Source organism: Moschus berezovskii, chromosome 27 (genome assembly GCF_049115385.1).
Source record: "Moschus berezovskii isolate FMDL1 chromosome 27, NW_MosBer_1.0, whole genome shotgun sequence".
Classification (NCBI taxonomy): Eukaryota; Metazoa; Chordata; class Mammalia; order Artiodactyla; family Moschidae; genus Moschus; species Moschus berezovskii.
This window is the reverse complement of record NC_142486.1, coordinates 40,996,441-41,022,384: the sequence shown is the minus strand read 5'-3', so window position 1 is coordinate 41,022,384 and position 25,944 is coordinate 40,996,441. Positions and strand designations below refer to the sequence as shown.

At 53.1% G+C, this 25,944-nt stretch overlaps 3 protein-coding genes across 18 annotated transcripts in view; all 3 read left to right on the top strand.

The window, feature by feature from the left end:
• Positions 1-4,177, top strand: part of CRAMP1 (cramped chromatin regulator 1) — a 45,098-nt gene extending 40,921 nt beyond the window's left edge. For both annotated transcript variants that reach the window (XM_055409130.2, XM_055409129.2), the window contains exon 21: positions 430-4,177. In XM_055409130.2, coding sequence (XP_055265105.2) covers positions 430-594 — 165 coding nt within the window. In that variant the 3' untranslated portion in view covers positions 595-4,177. The remainder of the gene's footprint in view (positions 1-429) is intronic.
• Positions 4,178-4,829: 652 nt separating this feature from the next.
• Positions 4,830-19,467, top strand: JPT2 (Jupiter microtubule associated homolog 2). Of its 4 annotated transcripts, XM_055409163.2 has the most exons (7): positions 4,830-4,937; positions 7,188-7,327; positions 11,567-11,709; positions 13,794-13,839; positions 14,636-14,785; positions 15,503-15,592; positions 17,519-19,467. In XM_055409163.2, exons 1-7 carry the CDS (start codon positions 4,894-4,896, stop codon positions 17,551-17,553), a joined length of 648 nt encoding a protein of 215 aa, XP_055265138.1. In that variant the 5' UTR covers positions 4,830-4,893; the 3' UTR covers positions 17,554-19,467. The 4 variants fall into 4 exon arrangements, 3 of the variants coding, with proteins under 3 accessions (XP_055265138.1, XP_055265139.1, XP_055265140.1); XR_008683684.2 differs by having other exon boundaries at positions 14,636-15,592; positions 17,519-18,984; XM_055409164.2 differs by lacking the exon at positions 17,519-19,467 and having other exon boundaries at positions 15,503-16,425.
• Positions 19,468-20,249: 782 nt separating this feature from the next.
• Positions 20,250-25,944, top strand: part of MAPK8IP3 (mitogen-activated protein kinase 8 interacting protein 3) — a 44,941-nt gene continuing 39,246 nt past the window's right edge. For 5 of the 12 annotated variants that reach the window (XM_088833293.1, XM_055409143.2, XM_088833292.1 and 2 more), the window contains exon 1: positions 20,252-20,960. In XM_088833293.1, the coding sequence (XP_088689419.1) occupies positions 20,643-20,960 (318 nt within the window). In that variant the 5' untranslated portion in view covers positions 20,252-20,642. Of the gene's footprint in view, positions 20,961-25,944 lie in introns of all 12 variants that reach the window. The other 7 variants (XM_088833295.1, XM_088833288.1, XM_088833287.1 and 4 more) reach the window with 3 other exon arrangements.

Below are 25,944 nucleotides of genomic sequence, written 5' to 3'. Positions count from 1 at the left end.
CTGTCTCTTCTTGCAGGTGTGCTTCCCTCAGGCCTCTGCACGGCTTGCTCCCGCACTTCTGCACACGCCCTGCCTCAGAATGCCTGTGTCATGCACACCTGTGCATACTCCCTCCTCCACTTTCTCCTCCTCCAGGCAGCCTTGGAGTAGAACCAAGTTACTGCCCCCTCTCTTCTCCTCTGGCCACTGACCATCCTCCCAGAAGTCTCATGTGGGTGGGGGACCTGCCACTCTGACCCAACTGCCGGGCAGTGGCACTTGTTCACAGGGTGAGGTTCACAGTGACGACCCTGAGATTGTGCCTGGAGCTCGGGGCCGCGTGAGGTGGCTCCTGGGGGGACTCTCACCCTCACTGTGGAGGGATGCGCACTGTAGTCCAGCCGTGGTGTCCAGCCATCTGCTGACAGGCCTCCCCGACCCCGCCTGCAGGTTGTGGACTCGCAGCTGGTGTGCATGATGAACGAGAACAGTGTCGACTACATCTCCCGCTTCAATGACCTGGCCCAGGAGCTGTCTATCGCCGAGCCCGGCCGCCGGGAGGCTCTGTTCGATGGCGGGGGAGGCGGCCCCCCAGTCACTGACCTGTCCCAGTGATGGCGCCTCGTGGTGGGGGCAGCTGGGGGCTGCGAGGGTGGTGGACGGGGTTGGTGGTCCTCAAGTGTCAGGGGGAATTGTCTTCAGACGGGAGGAAACGCAGGTCAAGTTGAGACTCCCTGGAGACAGCCTGAGCAGAAGCATCTTTGCACCCAGGATGCCTGACGTGCACGCAGCCCCATCCTGCCGGCCAAGGAGCAGGGCCAGGACATGGGAGTCTGGCAGGGCCAGCCTCAGCTGTGGCCGTTGTGTTGAGCCACCCATGGTAGGGGCGTGGGTCAGGGCCTGTGCGGGGCCCATACTTCCACCCTGGCGATTGTGTTGGACGTTTCGGGGTTTTCTTTTCAAGAGGAACGAGTGTTGGGCCTGGCTTTCATCGTACTGGCTTGGGGAGCTGTGACCTCCTGCTGTCTGCAGGGAGGCTCCAGGCTGTTGCTGCCTTCTCTCTGCCAAACCCTTGCCATGCTCTGGTGGTCCTCTCTGCAGCCGGAGAACAGCTGGGTGTGGCCTGGTTCTGCCTGGTGGTGTCTGATCTGTGACACAGCGGACACTGCAGGGGGCACTCCAGTCACAGGGCAGCAGAGGGTCCTGGGCAGTGTGGCGAGTGCCGTTGCTCCAGAAATCCTAGTCCCCCCTAGCGCTTCCCTCATCTGGGCATTTGTCCTGACTGACTCAACAGGACGGGGAAGAGAATCATGTATTCTGTGGGCTGTGTGGACTTCCTGCTAAGCCCGTCAGAAAATGTTTTTCTTGTATTTTAAGAATTAGAGGGTGGAGACGTTGGAAGAACAGGTCCCTGTTCAGTTGGTTTCTTCCCTGCATCCATCTGCAGATTTCTTCTCAGTGACCTGAGTCGTTTTTCTCACAGGGGGGATCCCTGAGCACTCGTTTGACTACGGATTAGACCTTCCTGATGACCTTGACTCTCTGACACCTTCCTCCCTGGCGTCTTGGACAGATGCCCTTTGCAGGGGAAGTTCTCTCTTTGACATCAGTGCAGAGTATACCCAAATACTCGTATACAGTCCTTTGCTTGCACTTTGCCTCAAGGTCTGTTTCTCTTCCTTCTTTGTGTCCCTTCTGGGAATACAGGTAGGGATCAGACATCGGGCACAGTCAGAGTGCGCCGAATCCACCTCCCTCTGGTGTGCTCCTTGCGCCGCCTTGGGTGACCAGCAGGGAGTCCAGTGTCCAAGCTTTCCCCAGTGCAGCTAACGGGGCTCCTCTGCCTTCTCGGCCTCGGTGGGCGCAAGGCGCAAACTGCCCTCCAGGCACACCCCTTGTGGGCGGGCACCAGTGCTGTGGTACTGGGCTCTCAACCCATCCGCTGCCCACCTTCCACCTGGCAGCCACAGTCAGTGTGGCTTCTTGAATCTGGCCCAGCCCACCCCTGTTTGTGTTTGTCCCCTCGCCTTCCCCCAGCTCGCTGTGGACCGGCAGCCTTCCCAGCCAGCCTAGCCTCACCTCTCCTCTGGCTCCTCCCCTGCCCTTGAGACGAGTTGAGCCAGTACGCAAGGCAGAGCAGAGGGTCCTCGACATGTGCCTGCGGAGGGGTCGCTCGTTCCCACCGCCTCCCCAGCTCCCTCTGCCTCTCAAGCTTTTCCGGAGCTCTGGCCTGTCAGGGTTCTCCCTCTTTCAGCTCTGGATCTGCACACAGACATCAGAGGAAAAGCCTGTGGGGGCAGCTACTCTGGGCTCTTGAGAAGAGTCCCAAGCCCTGGAGGTCTGAAAGAAAGGGGCGTGGCATCACTTTGTGAGGGGAGACAGACAGCAGTATTTGAGTCCACAGTCTCTCTAAATTAGCTTGTGTTTTGTGATCAGTGTATCAGCCTCCTGAAGTTAGCACCTTATCAAGCCAAACAAGATCAATAGGTCTGTCTCTGGGCGTCCGACTCTGCCAGGTATACGGTGGGCTGGGCCGAGGTTAGGCCACTACCAGCTTTCTCCGTTCCCCACTGTCTGGGACCAACGATGCCAAGTCACATTATTGCACCCATGCTGGGGGCAGTGCCCAGTGGCAGCATGTACTGCACTGGGGACCATAGAGACCCCAGGCTGTTCCTCCATCAGGGGGTGCCCCGAGGCCGTCTGGTGGGGAGGTGGGTGCCTGTCACCTGGTGATGTCTAGCATGAGGAACGCCCTGGAGATCTGGATCAGCCTTTGTCAACCCTTTACTCAGCAGCACCTCCCGCATGCGTCTCTTGCGTAGACTCCGTGTGGGGGTAGCCGACTGGCCAGTGTCTGCAGTGGAGAGGTGGGTTGCAGAGGTGAGGATTGACTCTTCTCACCTGTGAAGCTGACATGATTACAGAGAACGCTGCTTCTCTAGCAACCAGACAGCTGTAAGTGTTTGCTTGCCATAATAAGGGAAAATGGTGTCATATGTAGCATTAAGATGTTGGATGCATTTTCTCCCAGCCTAAATAATTATATATGTACACAAATAAGCAACTGTTACATTCAAGGCTGGGATTTTTCAAAAGACCCAAGTGGAGAAGCCTCCCACTTCCAGCATCTCCCTCTGCTTTTGCAGTGGAAGGTGTGATCGTCTCTGTCTGCACTTGTGGCTTCCTTTGTGTGTGAAGTATGTTGTGATTAAGATCAGGTCAGTCTCAGAAAAGCCTTTCTCTCATCACTGACGTCATCAGGGATCTTTCTGCTGGCTCATCTCCCCTAAAGAGTGAGACTGAACAGCCCCCGTCTCTTGGCAGTTGTTTTTGTCTTGATTCTTCATTGTGAATACTCAGTGATGTGCAGTCCATTCTTCAGAAGGTAGAGAGGCCAGCGGAGGGTCCCCTGTGTCTCCTGAGTGTACAGTACTTGCTCAGGGCGGTGGGATATTTGGAACCCTTTCATGGGCTGATCCACTCGCTTTCCTGCATCAGTCCTGTTCTCCATTCTGTACCGCAGCCTCATTACTAGTGGTGTGTCTTCCGTTTAATAGCATCTTTAACTCAGTCGCACCGCTGAATCCAAACATGCAAAGGCAGGCCATGGAATAAAAACCCTTGAAACAAATGGGAGAAGGAAACTGGCAGTTGCTTTTTATTTTTCACGTTGAAATCTATCCCAGATGCATTTAGGAGGAAATATGGCACTTTTGTCTTAAAGAAAAACCCAGAGCAAATCTTTCCTGGCTGTCAGACAAACTCCTAACCCTGCAGTACCTTGTATGTCGTGTGAGGGGAGCAAGTCCTGGAAGCACTACAGCAGCCCGCCCTGCTGTTCTGTAGCAGGATAGCCTGCTCCCAGGCTTCTGGGAAGCAGAGATTATTGCTGTTTCTTCTAATAATCGTTAAGCCATATCATCTAAAGTTTTCGGCTTGTTTGAGATGTGAATTTGTTTTATAGATTATAAATATACAGTGTATGTATAAAACAGAATGCCTGTCCTTCCTGATTATTTTTTGTACCATATTGTAAATTATATTATTTATTCTTTACCAATTTGGGGAATAAAAGGTGTTTGGTTATTTAATATAATAAAAGCTGTTAAACTTCTTATGTTTAAATTTCCAGTTGAACTTGTAAATCTGTTTTTATTATTGTGCATAAATACAATACTAATACTTGGTCTAATAATTACTGTTTCTGCTTTTTTCTTTTTAACTGTGCACTCTGCAAACAGCCTAAGTGGCCATCATCCGGTGGGATCTCAGAGGAATCGATGGACTGTCAACAGTGTAATTTAGAAACAACACCAATGAATGTGTTTTGTTTTTTCCAACCAGGAATCAGCTGCACGCTTTATCCCTTGCTTCCCGTTTCTTAAGTGTTCTTGCCCCCACGACATGCAGGAGAGAGGAACTGCTGTTCCGTTTCCTTTAGCCACGTATCCACGTGCCATTGACTGACTCGCGAAAACCAGGCTTCTCAGAATAGTCTGGACCGTGCTCATCGCCTCTCGACGCTGGCCCTGCGGGTTGGGTTGGCCGTCGGGCTGGAGGCCGCCGGGTGCTGCGGGGAGTATTGGCAACGTGCCGGGATAGAGTCCGGCCCCGCCCACCTCGGAGCGGGAGGGACATCCCCTTCGGCTTGCTATCCAATGGCGGCGTCCGGCCCCCTGAGCGACATCTACTTTCACCAATCGTCTGGGTGTTTGGCGCGGGCCTCAGCAAGTCTTCGTCTCATGAGGCGGAGCCCGACACCGCGATAGGCTGCCGCTGCTTGACTGATGTCGACGACGCCCAATGGGGACAAGCGGGCGGGCCTTTGACCGCGCGGGGCCGGGCGGGAAGATCGGCGCGGCGGACTGGTGGCTCGGCGCGGCGGACTGGTGGCTCGGAGTGGCGGGCGACATGTTCCGGGCACCGGACAGCGAGGGCGGCCGGGCCGGCCCCAGGTGCGGCGGGGGTGTGGGCACGGTCACGTTGGGGGAGTGTTGGGGGCGTGCGGGCGGCGGGGCGGCCGCGGTGAGCTCACAGAGCCGGGGCCTCCGCGGCCGGGTGAGGGAGGTGGGCGCGGCCGCGGCCCCGGGAAGCCTGAGGTGCGCCTCCCCGCGCCTTCTGTCCCAGCACGCGCCGCTTTCTGGGCGGGCGCCGCAGACGCCGGCAGAGCGGTCTGCAGCGGCGGGGCGGGCGTGGCGGCGCGGCCGGGACCCCGGCGCCCTGTGGCGTGTGCGCTAGCGGACGGGCCTCAGGGCGAAGTCCCTTCCTGGGAGCTTGCAGCCCGGGGGCCAGGCGGCGCCCTCTTCCCAGAATCCGGCAGTCGGGGAGCCAGGCGACACCCTCGCCTCTAACCCCGCAGCCCCGGAGCCAGGGGATGCCCTCCCCGCTAACCCCGGAGCCAGGCGACGCCCTCGCCTCTAACCTCGCAGCCCGAACCCAGGAGTCGCCCTCCCCCACTTTACTGACCAGGAAACAGGCGGGACAGCGAGTGACAGAGTAGACCGACTGGGCTTGAACGATCAGGAACACGCAGCGCGCGTGTTCTGGCTTGGGGCGCACTGGGTGCTGGGAGTCAGGTAGAGTTGCCCGGGCTGGAGGTGTCCTGCAGTCAGGGGAGCCGGCCGCAAGGTCGAGCTGGTTCTTTCCATGCCTGAAAGTTTGCTGTGCTGTGAGCCCTTTCTGTGGCCCGGCTGGGCAATAAGAGCAGAGGAGTGTGGCGTCTGTGGAGGTAAACAGTACATAGAATGAAAGGATTGTTTCAACTGCTAAAATCCCTGCGAATTTGAGGGAGTCAGGTCAGTATTCAGTAGTACTCCTGGCCAAATCATCAGTCATTAGCCCCTGTAACAGTGACCACTCATCCCTCCTGTCTGGGTCTGCGCTGATACGGAACCGGAAGTTTATCCTGGAGTGCTCATATTGAATCAAGTTTCTGGCCCTGAAAACCGCTGTTCGGCACCCGCACCAGCTGGCCAAGGGCTGCCTCCCAGCACTTTCCCAGTTGTGTGCACTAAGGACACTCTGTCTTTGTTTCCACGGCCTGGCACTGAGTGCCCTGCAAGCACTGGTGCAGTTAGGGAGGACGCACCACAAGGACCACTGCCCCTGGGCTGGCTTCCAAGCTGTGGGAGCCGGTGCAGAGCGGCTGCTCTCAACTGACACCCCACTTCTCTGGAGTGTTAGTTTTCTTGACAAGATGAGGGGAAAGTTCTTCCTTGTAGGATGCTGGAGAAGGAAAAGCCACCTTCTTAATTGGGTGATTAATTGGGAGCCTCTGCTTGGGGTGGGGCTTCCCAGGTGGTGCTAGTGGTAAAGAACCTGCCTGCCAATGCAGGAGATGCAAGAGAAGCAGGTTTGATCCTTGGGTCTGGATAGATTCCGCTGGAGGAGGGCATGGCCACCCACTCCAGTATTCTTGCCCAGAGAATCCTATGGTCAGAGGATCCATGGGGTTGCAAAGAGTCGGACACGACTGAGCCACTAAGCATGCGTGCTTGGGATCCATTAGCAGCTACGGATCTTGAGGCCATGTTAAAGGAAGGGAATCAAGTGGTGGCTGTTAAGAGGACTAGGTCAGATTTCCCTCTTAAAGCCCTGCTTTTGTTTTCTTGCTAAGGGATTATCTGGTATTAAAGGGATTTTTAAAATTTTATGCTTCAGCCATTGTTAACCTGAGGTCTTTTAAGCTGTAGGGTGTGTATTTGTAAAGAATTTAATCCAAGTCTGTATTGCAGCTTGACTCTGAACCACTGGTCCCCAGTAGCTTTCATGGGGATAGGCTGTTGAGGTGGTGGGGGAGGGGCGGGCCTTGACGAGCACGGGCCACTCCAGGCAAGCGTCAGTGTTACGGTCCCTGCCTCTACTGTGGTCCACTTGCACTGTGTTGTCACATGCCCAGCACTACTGTCTTCTAATTAAAATGACAGTGAAACTCTACTGAACTGGCTCCATTTGCTTGTTTCCGGGAAACGTTTAATTTTACTGATGAGAGGTCCCAGCAGTAATTTGAGAGCATGCATACCTCTGGAGGTCTTGGCAGAACCAAGTTGTGCAGAGAAAACCTTTATAGGAACTCATGGGCAGGTGGGGAGGTTTGCCGGCTGGCCGTGAGTGCGTCGTGCCCCTCCATAGACGTCTGCCTCAGCCCCTGGACGGTGGTGCCCGGGCCAGCAGCCGTTGGTCCCTCACAGCCTCTCTGCTTGCAGGGCCACAAAGCCTCCAGGAGGAGAGCCGGGCAATCGTCCAGAGGAAGCCACGCCTCCACGCAGGCCGGACAGGATGGCTTCTAATATTTTTGGACCAACCGAAGAGCCTCAGAACATACCCAAGAGGACCAACCCCCCTGGTACGGGCCTGTGACTCTTTAATCCTCTGGCCTCTACCTGTTCTCTTTTATGCTGCTCTTTTGATAAAAAAGTCTTTCTTTGTATCAGTCCTTTCAAATGTTTTCTGGTGTGGCATGTCCCCTGCTGTCAGAGTCCTGGGGAGGAAGGGGAGTGTGATCCTGACTCTGTCCTCCAAGTCCTTCTGAACTTGCCCCTCACCTGTGAGCAGATTGTGGCCGTGTGCAGGCGCCGAGGCGGGCACACAGGCACACACTGTGGCTCTGCTTCCCACTGGGGAGGCTCCCCACATTGGCTGGTGGACTCCTTCAGATTCTTGAACTTGCCTGCAAGTTGTGTGTTCAGAGTATTTTTAATCAGATTGTGAGCAGGACTGAAACTAAACAAACAGGACGGCTCAGCCTGGCGTGCAGCCCCGTGGCTTCTCAGTCCTTACGTACCCTTTAGTGCCTCCAGTGGGAGGAGTCTCAGAAGAGCCTTTCTCTTGGCTGATGGACAGGCCAGCTGAGTGACCACACAGTGGTAGTTACCTGAGGCGCTTTCCCCATCTGTGTCCACGCGAGAAAAGCAAGGTTTGTCCCATCCTTAAAGGTCTGAGAGATGCAACACAGAAGCAGGTGTTTCAGACAAATGATGAAGTCAAACAGAACCAGAGCTGGGACTGCTCCCTACCCTGTCCCGATGCTGGGTACAAATATCGCTTCACAGACCTGAAGGAACAAAAGCAATGGAGGCAAAAGCTGGATTTTTGTGTGGTTTTCAGTGGTCAGGTATGGTGGAGGTTTGCAGTATCTTTGGATTTAGTTATGGCAGAGAAGCAGGTGGTTTTGTTGGATGTTTTTTTTTTTTTTTATTTTGGGCTATGCTGAGTCTTCATTGCTGCATGTGGCTTCTGGTTGCAGAGCACAGGCTCGAGGGCGTGTGGGCCTCAGTAGTTGCAGCTCCGGGGTTCTGTAGCTGTAGCCCACAGCGGCTCAGTAGCTGTGGGGCATGGGCTTAGTTGCTTTGCGGCATCATCCTGAATCCTCCAGACCAGGGACTGAACCCGTGTCTCAGCAGGTGGATTCTTATCCACTGCGCCATCAGGGAAGCCCGAGAAGCAGGTGGTTTTTACTGAGTAACATTCTCATGCACCCAGTTGATGGGTGCAGAGCCCGAGTGCTCAGCCCTGCGCATCCTTTGTACCAACCATGTGCTGTGGCAGGTAGACTCAAATGGGGTGCCTAAGGATGGGCACGCTGGCTGCCGGAGCTTAGCACCATGGCATCTGCAGCTGTCTCTGGAGCTTCGGGTACTCTAGGAAGTATGCCACATGGGGTGGTTCTGCTTTGCCAGGCTCTCGAAAATCTGTGACCCCTTGGCAGCCTGGCCTCCTTCCTACACAACTAGAGAGTCAGAAAACCAAAATGTAACAACAGCCTGGGGGCACCCTGTGCTGAAACCTCTGTTCCTCATGGTCCTGTTGTTTGGGCTTTGTTTTCTGTCCTGCCAGGGGCTCTGAGATAAGAGCTGAGCAGTTAACAAATGCTGGAATCCCCCCGCCTCCTCCCATCACCCAGAAGTGCTTTTTAACTGGTGAATGAATTAACATGGAGAAACACTTTTTAAAAAGGAAGACAGGAAGGAGTGAGAGAAGAAAATCACCTGTAATGAAGTCCCATGGGCAGCTGGGAAGGGAACCTGCAGGTGCATCTCTGGGGAGCCCCCCCCCCACCACCAAGCACATGCAGAGCAGGGGCCTCACGGCCAGCCGGCCCTGGACATGGACCTGGGCTGGTTGGTACCGTGTGTCACCTGCTGTCCTGGTTTAGACCTGAAGGTGGGGATGGACGTGGGCAGGCTGTTTGGTGTTTGCAGGGCCTGTGCGGGGTGCTGGCTGTCTCCACAGCCTGGGGAGATATGTGACCCCCTCTACAGGGGAGCTGAGACTCAGGTCCACCGGCCAGTCTGGGCCTCAGCTCACTGGCGGCAGAACTTGCCTTTGGATACAGGTTTTCCTGACTCCCGGCTTACCTCCAAATACTCCCAAGTGGGGCTGACTTCCTGAAACGGCATCGCCGGGTCAGTATAAAATGCTGGTGCTTCACCTGGTCTTCAGACACGTCTTCCAGGGTGTCAGCAGCGCCCGCACACTCCACCAACACAAGGTCATGTCTCCTGAAATTTGGGTCTCTAAAAAGTGTATCTTGGATTTATTTTCGTCTCGTTATGAGTGAATTGAGCATCTTTTCCACCTTCAAAGTGGAATTCATCTTTCAGGTAAAGTTGGGTGATAGACGCACAGTGTGATTACTTTTCATAAAGTTCAAAACAGAACTGTGGTGTTTTCAAAGCGTGTGTTGATGAAGGTGAAGGGGAGGGAACCCGGGTTTCTGGGGGCTGGCGGTGTCCTGTCAGACTGACCCACGCTCACCTGTGGTCATTGCTGGAATGTTTGTTTGTGTCTCAGGAATTTCTCTGTGTCGTTTTTCACAGTTTTTAAAATATCTTTAAATGAGCAGTGCTTTTAGCCAAAACCTTCAGATTGAGTTACTTTTATTTTTGTCTCGTATTTTAAAATAAGCTGAACACACATCTTAGAATTTACTTAAGCGTGACCAACAACAGCTTGTTAACAGGCAGTCAGGGGGTGGCCTTGGGCAGCAGCTTTTCTGCACTTTGTGGCCTGGATGTTTTTGCTGACGACACCCTGTCAGTAACAGCAGCGTGTCTGGGAGCTTCCTCTCCAGGCACTCCTCCGCCCAGTCCCTGTGTTTTCCACTCCAGCCGGGTGCTGTCCTACAGTCGGTAGTGGCTGAGCAGGACCCAGCCCAGGGGCTGTGGGAACCCGGGTGGCTGTGGCTGGAACTGGAAGGCTTGCGATCAGCCTGGTGTGACGTGGATGCGAGCCTTTTCCTGCGGTCAGACCCTCCTGCTCTCTGAGCTCCTCCCACCCCAGAAAGGCTTCTTGAGATGGGCTCTGTCCTCAGAGCTCTGCTGCTCTCCCCGTCCTGTCGGTGTGCGTCATTACAGCCGAGAAGTGACTACAAATCTTAACTTCTTGGAGGCAGTCAACAGAGATCCCTGCTGTAAACATGGGCACCTTTAGAATCCTAAGCGCTCACACCACTGCTGCCACCCCATTTCTGGGGGGCTGGGACACTTGGAGGGGTGGAGTAATGGAGTACCAGTGTCCTTTATCAGATCCAGCTCTTTTAAGAACACCCTTCCGTCTACACTATGGAAGCTGCGTGCCATCCTTACTGCCTTGCACTGTTTTCACTGAGCAGTGTGTCCTGGGGATGCTTCTTTAGCACACGCTCACTGAGCATTTATGTCCCAGCATTGTCATGAGCGCTGGACACACACGAGCAGCAGTGAGTCACAACTCCTCTCTCGGAGCCTTGAGGCGAGAGGGGCCTTTATTACCACCTCTTTGAGGGTAAGGAACGTGGGGCACAGAGGGGCTGGGTAACTCGTGTCTGGTCTCAGCTGCGTCTGGAATGCGCCTTCTTTCTCCTGTGAGATTATAAATTTTAGCTCGGCACTCAATGGAAGGGAGGCGCTGGTGTTTGCTGATTGCAGGGGTGACTGGCTGGCGCCATGTACTAGAGTCTTTCTGTTTAATGTCAGCATTTATGTCCCATGTACTATGCCTCAGCCATCAGCTTATAAGAACTAATGTCTGAGATGCATATTTTCAAAGTAGCTCATCAAATCGTTTCTGTTTGGCAGCAAAGATGTTAAATATCTGTAATTTACTGGCATATCTAATTGTCACTGGAAGTTCCAGCCAGACTGAGGTCAGGAGAATGACTAATAAATGTTTTCCACATTACAGGTTTGCCTTGAACAGGGCATGTTAATTCAGTTCTATCCATCTCACCTCAAAAGTTAGCAGCTATTTGCCTTTAATGTATGAAAGAACTTTTCTGGGTTTAATGCAGAAGATTCTTGAGCAGAAAAATCTGAAAAGTTCAGGGTTAAGGACACTCTAGAGGGGACAGTGCTGTTTTAGACCACCTGCCCATCTTGCCCCTCGCAGCCAGCCCAGTGCAGTTCAGGTCCAGTCATGAAGGCCCAGCCGGCCCCAAGAAGGGGCTGGGTATAATGTGGGTCTTTCAGGATCCCTCGTCAACCCAGTCACCTCACCCTCAGCCTGAACTCAGGACTGGTCACCGTGAGGGGAGGTCTCTGAAGTGACCGGTATGGAGGGGTTGGGGGGTGTTCCGGGCTGCTCACCATTCTGCTTGTTTCTGCAGGGGGAAAAGGAAGCGGTATATTTGACGAATCAGGGCCTGTGCAGACTCGACCACGTCTGAACCCACCGGGGGGCAAGACCAGTGACATTTTCGGGTCCCCCGTCGCTGCTGCCTCCCCCACGGCACACCCAAACAAGCCCAAGGTACGGACTGTGCTCAAACCTAAGGGTGAGAGGCAGAGCTGGCGCCAGGCCCTTGTCTGAAATGGTTCCGAGTGGGTATGGTGCACGTTAGGAGGAAACAAGGCAGGTGACGTTCCTTGTCCTGGCTGCAGCCATTAGTCATCAGGGCTGCCCTGAGTCATCGGGGAGTGCGCTCCAGCCTCGTGATGACAGGCCCTGGGGGACACTGGTGGCAGGGGTGGCGCACTGCAGGCAGGCCACCACTCTTCTCTGCGCACCACCAGGGGCTGCTGAGGATACTGGTTAAACTGAACTGAAAATGGGGCGCAGCAACAGTTCCCTGTGGTCAGCAGTCAATAAGTAGAGTAGCTACATTGGATTAAAATTCACCAAATACTTAGAATTTATGGGTTCCCGCTACTGTTTTTAAAAATCGAGTTTGTCCCCTTCGGAGAATGTCCATCTGGAAAACTGCTGACAGATAGAATCAGGCACTTACTTAGCCAGTGTTTCTCCCCGAACGGTACGTACCTCAGGATGACAGCTGCTGAGGGGAAGTCTCCTCACACTAAAGTATTCCAGCCCATAAATGACGAGTGAATAACGGAATTCAGAAATGACCGTTTTCAAGCTTGTAATGAAATTGTAGATCTAGGAAGCAATCATCAGTGGCTGCTCATACATCAGAAAACAGGACACCTCCAGAAATGATGGGCTTCATGCTAGAAGTTCATCATGGGCCACCTTTGAATTCTTGTCAAAACAACCAAACCTGAATCCGACCAAACCTCCTATTAATTGATGACACAGGGATTCAATCAGAGTAACGCTGAATATAGGAAACCACGTGGATTCCTTTTCAAACACTAATGGTTGCAGAATATGTAAAGAACCTGCACAGTTCAACAACAAAAAGACAGACACATTCAAAAATGGGTAAAGGCAAGGGGGAGAGATGAAATGGAAATCTGGGGTTGGCAGATGTGACCTATTTCATACATGATGATTAAACAGGGTCCTGCTGTGTCACACAGGGGACTGTACTCAGTAGCCTGTGATGAACCACACTGGAAAAGCATGTAAAGAGGAATGTATGTGTGTATAATTGAATCACTCTGCCGTATAGCAGAAATTAATACAGCGTTGGAAGTTAACTATACTTGAAGAAAATAATTTTTAAAAAATAAAAATTTCAGAACCAAAAATGGGAGGGGGCAAAGGATGTGAATAGACATTTCTCTAAAGAAGATATCCAAGCAGTCAGTCAGCACATGATCGGTAGGGAGATGCAAATCAGAATCACAGCGAGATACCACGTCACACATACTGGGATGGCTGTTACCAAAAAGACAAAGTAAGGAATGGTGAGGACGTGGAGAAATTGGAACCCTCCTACACTGCTCTTGGGAATGCATAATGGTGCAGCCACTGTGGAAAACAGTTTGGCAGTTTCTGAAGAAGTGAAAACACAGAATTTCACTGTATGAACCAACAGTTTTACTCTTAGGTACATAACCTCAGTTGTGAAAACAAACAGATACTCGGGGAGACCTGTTTTAATGGCATTGTTCTCAGTGACCAAAGGGTGGATACAACCCAGCTATCCCATCACCAGATGACCGGTGATGCCAGAAGGGCTGCGCTGCACATATGCTTAGGATCGCTCAGCCGCAGAGAGTAGCGGGGTTCTGACACACAGGTGGGCCGTCAGTGAGAGCGCGTGCTGAGGTTAAACTGGACCCTATGTGAGACATTTAAGGAGTCATTCATTTTTGCAGTTCAAAGAGCTACATCTTGAAGCATTTATGGATCAGTGAACTATGGGATTTGCTTTCGAATCTACCCGTGAAGGGGCGGGGGCTGGAAGCTGGCAGGAGTGTGGCCGAGACCAGAGTGGATTCGGGCTGGTGTCACTGGCTGTGGAGCAGGGTTACCTGGGGGCTCATGGGGCTCTTCCTGAGGCTTTGCTTCTGGTTAAAACTGTCCAAATAGACACTTTTTAAAGATAAAAGTAGACCAGGGTCACCCGCACCTTTCTCCTCGTCCACCTGAGCAAGGCCGCAAGTGTCCAAGCAGCGGATTGACCTGGGTTTGCCTCGTTGCAGGACCACGTGCTCCTGTGTGAGGGCGAGGACACACCAGACCTCAGAGGTGAGCTCATTGTCCATCCTTTCCCCGAGGCTCAGCTCTGCGGGGGCTGCTAGTGGACCAGGAGGGGTCCCTGTGCCCCAGCCCACCCGCTGATGAAGATGGCAGAGTTGTGACCATGCGCGGGTTTTGTGTAGGGAGGAGGCAGGGGAAATGGGCTCGGTTCCTCAGTGACAGCACTCCCGCTGGCTTTTCCGCACCTCCTGTCCGTGCTGGTCAGTCTGGGCCTCAGACCACAGCATCCTCTTCTAGAAGCTGATCTTGTGAAGGGCAGAGGTCCAAAGCTTTCAATGAACTCTGACCAGAGGCTGCACTGGCAGCGGCGGGCGGGGGCAGGGTACTGCAGGGCTGCACGGTGGGGGGCAGCCTCCCCCAGGTCACCCCACAGTGGGCTGCCTGCTTGTGGGACTGGGTGTCAGGCTCAGTTCCCGAGTGTCCCGACCTGACTGGATACTAATTTCTGCCTTCAGTTGATGAAGAGGTGGGAACGGGGTCAGTCAGGAAGTCCAGGGAAACCTGCCTGGGCTCTCCACTTGGGACGAGCTCCCCACCCTTCTCACTCGCTCTGAGGTTTTCTCTTCAAACTTAAGGTGGTAGGGAGCAGCGCGGAGGCCAGCCAGCAGCACGAGACAACCCCTGGGGGTTCCCCCGAGCATGGCTCAGGGCCTTCCGTGCTGATCTGGCCTGACTCCACGCCTGTGCCTGCTGCTCCAGGGTGCAGACTTCAGTCCGTGTGTGCAGCTTGCCCACTGGGTGGCAGGCAGCCACTGACGGGCCCTGTGCTGACTCTGTCCTGCAGCCAGTGCCTCACCCAGACAAGAGCCAGGCGAGCCCGGTGGCCTGAGAGAAGCAGCCCGTGTCCAGGAGCCCACGCCCACCGTCGACAGCCACGAACCCCGGCTGGGCCCTCGGCCTCGCTCCCACAACAAAGTCCTGAACCCGCCCGGAGGCAAGTCCAGCATCTCCTTCTACTAAGAGGCCCGCCGCACCCCATAGCCAGACAAGAAACTCCAGAGATAGGATTTCGAATAGTGTAGTTCCTTTAGCCCGCAGGAGCAGGGTGGGGAGAGGGTCTCTCGGTGGACACCTGAAGCTGCCATCCAGTTCACGGCTGTCTCGAGATGAGGACCCACCTTCTGGACTCCGAGGGAGGAGGCGGGGCCCTGGTGTGAGAGGAACTCCCGGGTGGGCAGGAGGGGAGTGGGGCCGGGCCAGGCCAGGTGTCCCTGAGAAGTGGGGTCTCACGTCCGTGGTGTGTTGGCTAATTGGGTATCTAGGGATCACTAACACAGTAGCAGAGCTTAAAGCCTTTGAGAGAAAACGAAAACCACGGGTCCGCTGCTGCAGCACAGAGAAACCACTCCGGGAACTTGTTCCGCCCCAGTGTTTTTCACCTCCATTCCAGAGATTTTCTTAAAACGTCTTGGTTGCTTTTCCTCAGCAGCTGTCAATAGAAAACCAAAATGCTGTGTTCCTTCGTATGCTTTATGGAGGGATTTTGCACCCTGCTTCTGCCCTGTCAAACCTCGGCCAGGTCTTACGTAGGAATCTCTGCTTTTTGTCCACAAGAGACTGGTTTAGACTCTTTACTTTCCAGGCAGTCTTGCTTGTGAGTTGTTCCTTTTTTCCTCATCAGCCTTAAGTCTGGGCCTTTACTCCTTACCAGTGATGTGGACTGCTCCCTTCACCAGCGACACTTCCTGTCGGCAAGACCACTACCCTCTCCGGGACTTTAAAACTGCCCAGACGTGTCCAGGTACTGGCGTTGTTTAAACTGTTCCTGTGCCCTCCTCTATATTCCTACTGACCGTGGGAAGACTAGATGCCTGAGAACCCTGGGTTCTTAGGTTTGGCTTCTTTAGTAACAGCTCAGGACCTGTTCTCAAGTGCCAGCTTTACTTCAGTAACTGTTGACTCTGGTCTGTTTCTGACACCTTTCTAGAAAAAAGTCTGTTGCTCAGGTACACCAAAGAGGAAGGAGAGTTTTCTTAGCCTACCCTTTCTAAAGCTTTGCAGAACCTCTGGGCCATATTCAGTTTCCAGACAAGACTTAAAGACCTCAGGCCAGGAGATTAAATAGTTTGGCAGTAAGTTCTCAACTGGCTCATTCCGTGGTATTTGCTAGCAAAGACACCAGACTGGCAAGAGTGGTGGTGCTGTCACTTGCCAGACAGAAGTGTCCCCCATTGCGCCTCTAAAGGGCCACAGTGCCACTGCCTGCACCACAGTCACGAGAGACCGACAGTTTGGGTGGGGGACTGGCACAAGTGCCTGCTAAGTTCACACCGGTGCTAGAAGCGACCTCATGACTACAGCCTGGCCTCGCTCGTAGTGGCCTCAATGCTCCAGTGACTGCAGGAGCTCCCTGCCAGGCTCCACAGCCTCCACTGGCGCTGAGGGTCCACACGGTGCTTGCCAACCAAAGATCCGTTCCTGTCCACCTGCTAACTTTGGAGCTGAGAAACTCTCATTCCATGTGATTCACTCAAGCGCCTCCTGTCTCCCTCCAGCCTTCAAGTGATCATTTATAAGAAAGTTGTCTGGAATTCAGAGCATTTTTTTCCCCCATTAAAAACCGATGTAACTGGTGATTACCTTTATTCTCAAACTCACTGACTTATACAAGTTACAATGAGATGTTCCAAAAGTAGACGTGAACTATTTATAACTGTTTTGTTGTGTTTTTTAACATACAAGAAAACAATTTGTGAATTCCATATTGGATGGCCAAGAAGACCCTGACATGCTGCTGGCCCTCGGGGCTTTGGCCTTGCAGAAGAGCTTTCTAAATCCGTCCCCTTACAGGGACCTTGGGGCAGAGCTGGGAACTGAGGCAGGCGTGTTGGAGGAGGCACTCACCATCAGGGCAGAGCCCAATGCAGCAGGACCACATCGCCTTACTCTCATCCCCAGCTTCCCTCTGCCTTCCCTCTTTGGGGCTGTGGGCCTGGGTTGAGGGAGCCAGGATGGTCTGGTCATGGGAGGAGCCGCAGAAAACTTTGCTCCTTTGAACCTGATGGGGGAGGTCATTTTATTTAGAAAACATTCTGTATATTGGGGATTGCCTGTGTTTGGGAGGTTCATTAACTCTCTGCATCCTTTTCTCAGCCTCCAAGCTACATTGAGAAATTACTGGTCTGTGTTTTTATTAAGCCTTAAAACATTTTTATGTGCATTTGGTGCCAACTTTTTTGTAAAGCTGTCGTTGGAAACAACAAACCTGTGCTCACATCACAATGTCACCTTGAGGAGCCTGTTACTTTTACCAGGCAGGAGTGGGTGTAGCTGTTGAATTAAACTTAGCAGTCACGTACTCAGAGTCTCTGCCTATTGCTCATGTGCACAGTGTGTGTGTGTCCACGCCAGGGTGGGCAGGCGGGCAGGAAGACGGTCCTGTATGCTCACGTGTTCCCTCTGCATCCATTCTCCAGAGCTTGAACTCTGCTCCTTTCCTCACAGCTCTTCATTGGATGAAAGAGTTTGCCTTTTTACTTTTATTTTTTTAAGCCAGAGGATGCCCAAATTAATCTTCTGAAACTTGATGGATTCAAGGTTTTTTCATTTGAAAACCAAAAACTTAGCTTCTAAAAGAATGGATGGAAATGTGGCAGTGTTCTTTTTAGTGTCTGTAAATTGAAGGTAACAATTCTTTTTTCTCTTAACACCACTCATTTTCCTGCAGAACTTGCCTCTGAGTTGATTTTGAAACTGCCCTGAAACCTGGCCATGAATAGATGAAAGTGGAGTCGCTCAGTTGTGTCTGACTCTTTGCGACCCCATGGACTATAGCCTACCAGGCTCCTCTGTCCATGGGATTTTCCAGGCAAGAATACTGGAGTGGGCTGCCATTTCCTTCTCCAGGGGATCTTCCTGACCCAGGGATCAAACCTGGGTCTCCTGCACTATAGACAGACACTTTACCGTCTGCACAACCAGGGAAGACAATGAATAAAGTGCTGAGCTATTAGAATCTGCCTGTACATTCGCGTCCTATAGAAAAAGCATAGATTGTGTTTCCTTTCTATATATTAGCCGTTTTCATATGTCCTGCAAGCACACTTAATATCCTTACGTGCAGTAAGTGGATTGGGGGAAATGGAGTTACTCAGACAGCCTGCCTGGAAAGCCGCCTAGAAGAAGCTTCACCCCATTCTGCCAACTACCAGGACAGCACTTCAGAGAGAAACCGGACATAGGTGACCTGGCACTGTCTTCACTTGTTCATCTGAAAATGTTTCTGAGAGTGCAGCCTGTGCTCCCGGGACTGGGTGGGGCACTGGCACCTATTCGTAGCAGCTGTTCCAGCTGCGTTCAAGCACTGTCTCAGCCTCAGTGAGTTGTCGAAGCTTGTTTGCCTCGAGACCAGGCAGTGGCTGAGTCAGAGGACCAAGGTGGCTCCCTACGTTATGGGGCAGAAATGAAAAAGACCTAAGGGTTCCCTCTTCAGTTCTGTGCCTTGTCTAGAAACACACTGGCTCTTCTGACAGTGAAACTGGTTCTAACACCTTTGTGAGTTGAACCCCGCAAGGATGTCTCTCTCCTCCCAGGTTATCCTGTTCATTTCTTCGGAACTTCTGTTATATTCTTCATCCTTAGAATTCTTGGAGCTCAGGAATGAAATTTCCTGTTATATGTGTGACTACAAAGTGCTATCTAAACTTCAGCTTAGGAAGAAGCAAGGGACATTACAGGGACCTAGGTGAATGACTAGCAGGCATTTAGGATGAATACTTAGAAATTAAAGTAGAACTTTTGAAACCTGTGTGTCTGGACATCTTATATTTTAGGGTCTTAAAATGAGAAAAAGAAAAGGCTGAATAGCAAATTATCTTTACAAATCTGAAAGGAAGCAAATTCTAATTCAGTTAGCTTGAGCTCTCAGAGTGTGCTAGTATTCTTCAGTAAGCATGAAGAATTATCCAGCATATCATTTTGTTAAAACTTCATTTTCCCTAACCAATTTCAAGTAATAAATCTGCCCAAACATGTTATAGAAACTAATAAGGTTGATGCCAAGTCTTTTGGCCTCTCACTGTTGTTGTAGTGGCTGCTGTACTCTATTAGATATTGCAGTAATTCAAAGGGGCCTGCATTTCCCGGAGAGGACTAGGGCAGAAACCTCAAACATTCCCCAAAACATTCACAACCTTCTGTAACTTGTTCACCAGAAGAAACATTTCATCTGTCCTGGCTTATCATTTTGAGAAAAGAAAACTGACAAGTCTGTTGCATGCTTACTATTTGCTAGAAAGTGAAAGTGAAGTCACCCAGTCACGTCCGACTCTTTGGGACCCTGTGGACTGTAGCCTACCAGGCTCCTCCGTTCGTGGTATCTCCAGGCAAGAGTACTGGAGTGGGTTGCCATTTCCTTCTCCAGGGATCGAACCCGGGTGCTCCGCACTGGACGCTTTAACCTCTGAGCCGATTTGCTAGAGATGATACTAAACCCCTTTCATAGTCTTCCTAACGTTCCTAGTAGGTTGATAATTGTTGCAGGCTCAGTTTTCCAGTTGGCCAGGATCAAACCCCAGGCAGGCTGAATGTGAGAATGAAAGCTCCAACCGTTTCTCAGTGGGGTGGGTGAGCATCCATACAGCAAGGGGAAGAATGTGCAACAGTATTTAGGGAATGACCCGGAGGAACGTTCATTGGTGCAATCGGGTTAGCGGGACTATACTTTGAAGCACTGTGTCAGGAAGGACAGGGATAAAAAGCATTTCTGTTGGCACTAAGCTGCCACTCATGGGTTTTTGATCAGGATTCCCACCATCTGTGTGGTCACCAAAGCTGAAAGTGTATGTCTTAGGTTCACGGTCTCAGATGTCAGTGGAAGAAAATGCAAATCAAGTGGCTAAAAGTGGAAGAAATAAAGGCCTATAAAAACTGGTAGAATTAGTCAAACAGGACAAATGGAAACTTAACAGTTGAGGGACTTCCCGCCATCACTGCAGGGGGCACAAGTGCCATCCCTGGTCGGGGGAACTAAGATCCCAGGTGTCCCGCACCCCCAAAAAATCGCTGAAATTAAAAACTCGGTGTAGGAGTTAGGTTACACAGCTCAAGTGAAACTGGGCAATATGAAGAAGTTACACCATATCAGGACACAGAAGTGAACTAAATTAGAGTTCGTTACTGGGTTTAGGGATGAGCCGGTCAACTTGCGGAGGGAACACAGGAGGGCGCGGGCACTGGGGAGGGAGTTCGGAGAGCCTCTGAGGAGCACGCACTGCTGCGCAGTGACGCTCCACAGCCAAGTCCACAGCGACCAGGCCGGCGCCGCGGGCACCTCAGGGGAGGGAGGGGCGCGTGAGGACACCGCCCATTTCTTTGTAGGCAAGGGTGGACACACGGACGCTCGCTAAGTCCTTAAATCGTACAAGGTCATTTATATATACTCTTCGGACAGACGGCGTCACTTCATAAAAGTCCACGCCGGCGTCGCGGGCGCGGGCGACAGGGCTTCGGACACGCGTGACGGGAAGCGCTCCCTGCCCCGCTCGACCAAGCTTCCGGCCCGGGGACGGGCTTCCTCCTACGTCACGGCCCCTCCGACCCCTAGCGGCGCAGCGCCGCGGGGTCTTGGCGGGCTCCGCCCCCTCAGTCTGGCGGGCGGGACTTCCGGGCGGCGGGACTTCCGGCAGCTGAGTGACGGGCGCAGCATCGGCATCAGCGGCGGCGGCTGAGTCCTGAGGCGACAGCGGCTGCGGAGGCGGCGACGACGGGCCGCGGCCTGCGGACCACGGGCAGCCGGGGCGGGCGGGCGCGCCGGCGGACAGCGGGCCGCGCTGGCGGCTGCGGTGGCCACGATGATGGAGATCCAGATGGACGAGGGCGGCGGCGTGGTCGTCTACCAGGACGACTACTGCTCGGGCTCGGTGATGTCGGAGCGGGTGTCGGGCCTGGCGGGCTCCATCTACCGCGAGTTCGAGCGCCTCATCCACTGCTACGACGAGGAGGTGGTCAAGGAGCTGATGCCTCTCGTGGTGAATGTTCTCGAAAACCTTGACTCGGTGCTCAGCGAGAACCAGGAGCACGAGGTGGAGCTGGAGCTGCTGCGCGAGGACAACGAGCAGCTGCTCACCCAGTACGAGCGGGAGAAGGCGCTGCGCAAACAGGCCGAGGAGGTGCGTGGGCCGGCCGCGCCGGGGCCCCGCCCGGGGACCCCCGCCCCGCCCCGCCCCGCCCGGGGACTCGCCCTCAGCCCCCGCCCTGCGCGGGCCCCAGCTCCCGCCCCGCCCAGCCCACCAGTGCCCCCGAGCCCCGAGCCCGACCCGGGGTGAGCCCGACCGGGGGGGTAAGGCCGACCCCGGGATGAGCCCGACGTGGGAGTGAGCCCTGGCTCCCCCTTCCTCTTGGCAGGCTGCTCCAGCCGGGAACCCCAGCCCTGAATCACCTGGCGTCCCTGGGGGACCTTGCAACCTAAACCTTCCGGGGCCTCTTCTATATCCCCCTCTCATTGCAGACGCCAGTTCTTTTTGCTTTTGTGTGTGTGTTTTGCGCAAACGTGTTCTAGACCGCAGTTACTACTTGTGGTTGCTGCAATTCTAAACCCTTCCAGGAAGGGTATTTATGGTCTTAGGGTTCTGCGGCCAGAAGAGGTGTTGTCGGATCTTTTCCGTGCCTCTCTGATCCAGTGTTTTGAGGGTCGGTGACTTGGGTGAATTTGGTGCCTGATGTAAACATATAACCAAAGACATGGTTAGGTTGATCTTCTTGCAGCAGATGAAAGACTCCAGGTTTCTGGAGGTGAGTGCTCTGTTCTGTGGTTTCCTCCGTTGGGAAGATGGTCAGCTTATGTGGGAAAGGCTGAGAAATTTCACTGTGGCTTCTGAGAAGATAAAAGTAGAATTTTGAAGTATTCAGTTGTCTTCTCAGATACCTCCATAGCCTGGAGCTCGCTTATTTGTGAACCGGTTAGAAGAGTCAGGCATTGCAGGGAACACCTCTTACCTTCATTCATTCACTGTGAAATATTTAGGCCCATTGGCAGAGCCAGGTGGATTCGAGGGGCCCGGGTTCTCCTTCCTGCTTTGCGTCTGTGACCTTGTCCATGTCGCCTGCCCCTCTTCCGGATTTTGATTTTCCATCAGTCATATGAGTCGGCTGCCCTGGGTGATCTCTAAGCCCTGACGTTCTGATGTTCCAGGCACTAGGTGATGCTCTTTGACTTATGAATAGGAAGTTTCTTATTAAATGAGTTAAATTTCTGTTTAATTAATTTGGGTTAACATGTTTTTTATTTTAGTATTGAAATGGAAGATTGCTTCAGTGTCTTGGCATTTTCTTAAGGCAGGGCAGTTCATGTCCTCTTCATTTGGTTTAAAGCATGTTTATAAAATTCTACCACGCCTTGTGTTGTCCCTACTTACAGTGGCTTATTTTGCTCTGGGGTTTTCCATCCATCTGTCAAAAGGCGATTGCCTATTGATAGGGGTGCCAGGCTCCACCAGAACTGATTTAGGACTCTCGACTTAAGGGGGTGCAAGAGCTTGGGGAATTCTAGAGTTCAGAGTGGCCCTAGGCATTTACGGGGAAAACAACTGGCCCCAGTTGGGGGTGGGCCAAGGTCACATGGCCTAGAAGAACCAGGCCAGGACCCAGTCTGCCCTGACACCTGACTTCCTTCCATGTCATGCTGCTGTGGGGAGGGCAGAGAGCTGCACCCCCAGGCTGGAGCGCTGGGGCTCCCCTCACTAGCGGAGGGCCAGTGGCTGCCTCATGCTGGGCAGCACCGCCCACTTCTCTGACTGCTCTCAGCCGCCATTTGATGCCTCACTGAGGTTTTGAGTAGGTTTGTTTTCTTTCCTCCTGTATCTGTGTGTTCAATGTAGTGGACAAGAAGAAACTCAAAGGAGAAAGATGGACAACCTTCAGGTTGAGAATCCTAACATTCTAGCCTAAGAATTAGCTCTGTGTGGCTGAGGCCCCTGCTCTGCTGTGCTCAGTTCAAGTGTAGCCATGACGAGAGTGCTTCTGGCCTTCCGGCTGCCACCCCTGGACTGAGAGCTGGGTTCATGTGCGGCCTGGGGAGAGTGCCCTGGAGGCCGAGCCGCACCCCTGCCCCCACCATTAAGAGCTACTGAGCAGAGCCACAGGGTGCACAAGCGCTTGGCTGGTGGACAAGCAGGCTGTGACCTGATGCTTATAATGTGCCCTTGGAGAGACCTCATGTGAGGTTACAACCAAGAAAAGGGCCAGGGACCCTGGTGGTCCAGTGGTTGGGACTTGGCCTTCCAGTGCAGGGGGCGCGGGTTTGATCCCTGGTTGCGGGGGCTAAGATCCCACATGCCTAGGTGCTAAGAAACAGAGATGTAGAGCAGACAATATTGTAACAAATTCAAAAGACTAAAAACCATCTACGTCAAAAAATCTTTCAAAAAAAAGGGGGGGCCAAACTCTGTGACCATTTTTGCACTTGAGCTCATTTACTAAATCCAGCAGATAGAAAAGACCAATATACATGGTGGCCTGGCTTCTTTTTGCAGGCGGGGCCTGAGAGCAGAGATGAGGGCCTGAGACCCAGGAGCCGGCCCGCCCCTGCTGCAGGCGTGTGTGTGATGCAGAGTGGCTCCTGCCCTGGGGTCACCCTGCTCAGGAAGGCTTAGTCAGAGCTGGGTAACCTGAGCCGCTGCATCCTTCCAAGCACTCGGAATCTGCAGAGTTAGAGGGAGCCTGGAGCAGGGCAGACACCCCAGCCCCGCACTTCTTGACCATAAAGGCCGCAGTGAGAGGTGGCGAGTATGTTCTTGTACCCAGGTGGCTCATCCATGGGAGTGACAGTAGCTAGAGACAGTGGGGCCCGGGAAGGGGCCAAACCCAGAGTCTGCAGGTGCTAGGGTGCCAGCCTTGCCTCTGGGAGCCACACGCCCTGCAATCCATCTCCCCCTTTCTGGCTGCCCTGGCCACATGGCACCCCCTGTAAAGCCGGTGGGTTGCCAGCGGTGGCACATTGCTTTCATCTCAAGTGCCGAGTCCCATGAGGGGCTGTTGTTTGCCTGGAGAATTGCGGCAAGGCCGACCTAGCCGAGTCAAGGAAGAGCACCTTGATGGGGTGGCCTTGGCTGGCCAGCCTGGTGCGCCTTGATCTCTGACCATGAGGGTTTTGTCATTGTCATCAGGGCCAGTGAGTTTCGCTCAGACTTGCAGGGCTAAATGGATGCTGCTGGCTTCTGAAACTTCTACAGAGACCTTAAAAATGCTGAATCTGCGTCCCATACAACGTGATTACAACCCACTGAGTTCTTCCTCAATGGGAAAGAAGGTTGGAAACAGGCATTTGATCAGGATGGCTGGGGGCAAATGGGCGGCCCAGGCCGTGCTGCCCACAGCGGCCCCAGGGAGGCTCAGGCCGAGGCCGTGTTGGCTCTGATCCTGGGCAGCACAGGGCTCAAGCGCCGGCTCACAGGAGGGCAAAGTGTCTGAGAGACAAGGTGTGGGTTTATTAGCCTTCCTCTGCCTGAAAATCTTCTTGGCCCTAAAGAAACTACTACTGACAGACCCTCTCCTCCTCATCAGCAACTCCAGTACGGTGAGATGGGGCTGTGGGTGTTTGCTCAGCGTTTATAAGCTAGAAGGTTTATTTCTATCCAAAACTGTGTGTCGAATCACCTTGTACAAAAGTAAGGCTTTTCACTGAGAGTTATTTATTCAGCATGAACCTGGAGGGGGCAGAAGCCATCATCCGACTCTACAGTGAGTCTCACTTAGCATTTTCCATAAGTGAATTAATATACTGAATCAGGAGGTTTTCTCCCTCCATGCCACATTACAGATAGTAGACTCACCCCTACTTGGACAGGTGTGCAGTTTCTTCTTCTGCCGTGTTGTCGTGTTAAAGCAGTTTTTTTTTCAGTTCTTAGCTTTTATTAGAGGAAGCTATTAAGATTTAGTGCCTGGAGCTGCCTGCATGGTTGCCTGTAAATATTGGTCCATTAGAGCTCTACAGTCACACCAGACTCTCCTTAAACATGGAAACAAGCAGGCCCCACAGGGCAGAGAGTCTCTGCTTCCTGCTCAACCTGGGGCAGTGCCCTTCTGGTCCTTCCTGCTCCAAGGTCGGGTCCCACAGAGATGCCAGCTGCCTGTGCCTGTGCGCCTGAGGCAGGAGCGTGCCTCTCCTCTGCCCCTGCCCCGTGCTAAGCGCTCTGGTTCCTGGAGGGCAAAGTTGCTCTCTGTGGTTTTCAGCCATCCATCCATCCATCCATCCATCTGTCTGACCCAGCTCTGCATGAGGATGGAAATTTCCGCTGTGTTGTGTCCACACAGGACCACACACTTCACGTGTGGCTTAGGCTCCTGAGGAGAAGTTTTTATTATTTTTATGTAATTTAAATTAAGTTTAAATAGCCACACGTGGATGAACTGGGGAACTGGGCAGTGCAGCCGTGGATGGTGTGGCTCAGTCCTGTAAGGGCAGGCAGGAAATGATTCTGTGACCTGTTTCATAGGCTCTGGTAAGAATGGAAGGGACTTAAAAGGGGGAGTGTTTTTCCTTCAGTGAACATGTTCTACAAAGAGAGGCAACCCCAAAGTGTGGCGGGTTTTGAAACTGGAGAACAGAAGAAGATATTAATGAGAGAAAAAAAGGTATTCTAGCTATTTAGGAAACAGCAGAGAGGTGATGAAATTCTCGAGAGGCTGAGGAGAGGTCTGGAGGGAATTCCCAGCACCTCGAAAGCAGCCTGTGCGCACAGCTCACAGTTAGACCTTGGAGCCCGGCCTTCTGTTCTGTTCTTTGTGAGGTCAGAGCACTAAACTGTAATGTTTGAAGTGTGCAGTTTGGTGACTTTTGACACGTCTACACCCGAGAAACCATCCTCACCGTCAAGATGATGCTGACCTCCACTGTCCCCAAAGTTTCCTGCGCCCTGCCCCATGGCCTCACCCCACCCCCTCCCCAGGCGACCACGGGCTGCTCTCTGTCACTGTAGCTCGTGTGCACTCTCTAGAACTTTGTTCAAACGGGATCCTGCAGAATGTGTTCCTCTCTGGACAGGCTTCTCTCACGGGGCGTCACCACATGAGGCTCACCCGGGCTGTGGTCCTCCTTCCATTCATCCCGTCCTTGCCGAGTGCAGCCCGCTGTGGGGCGTCGGTCAGTCCCCTCTG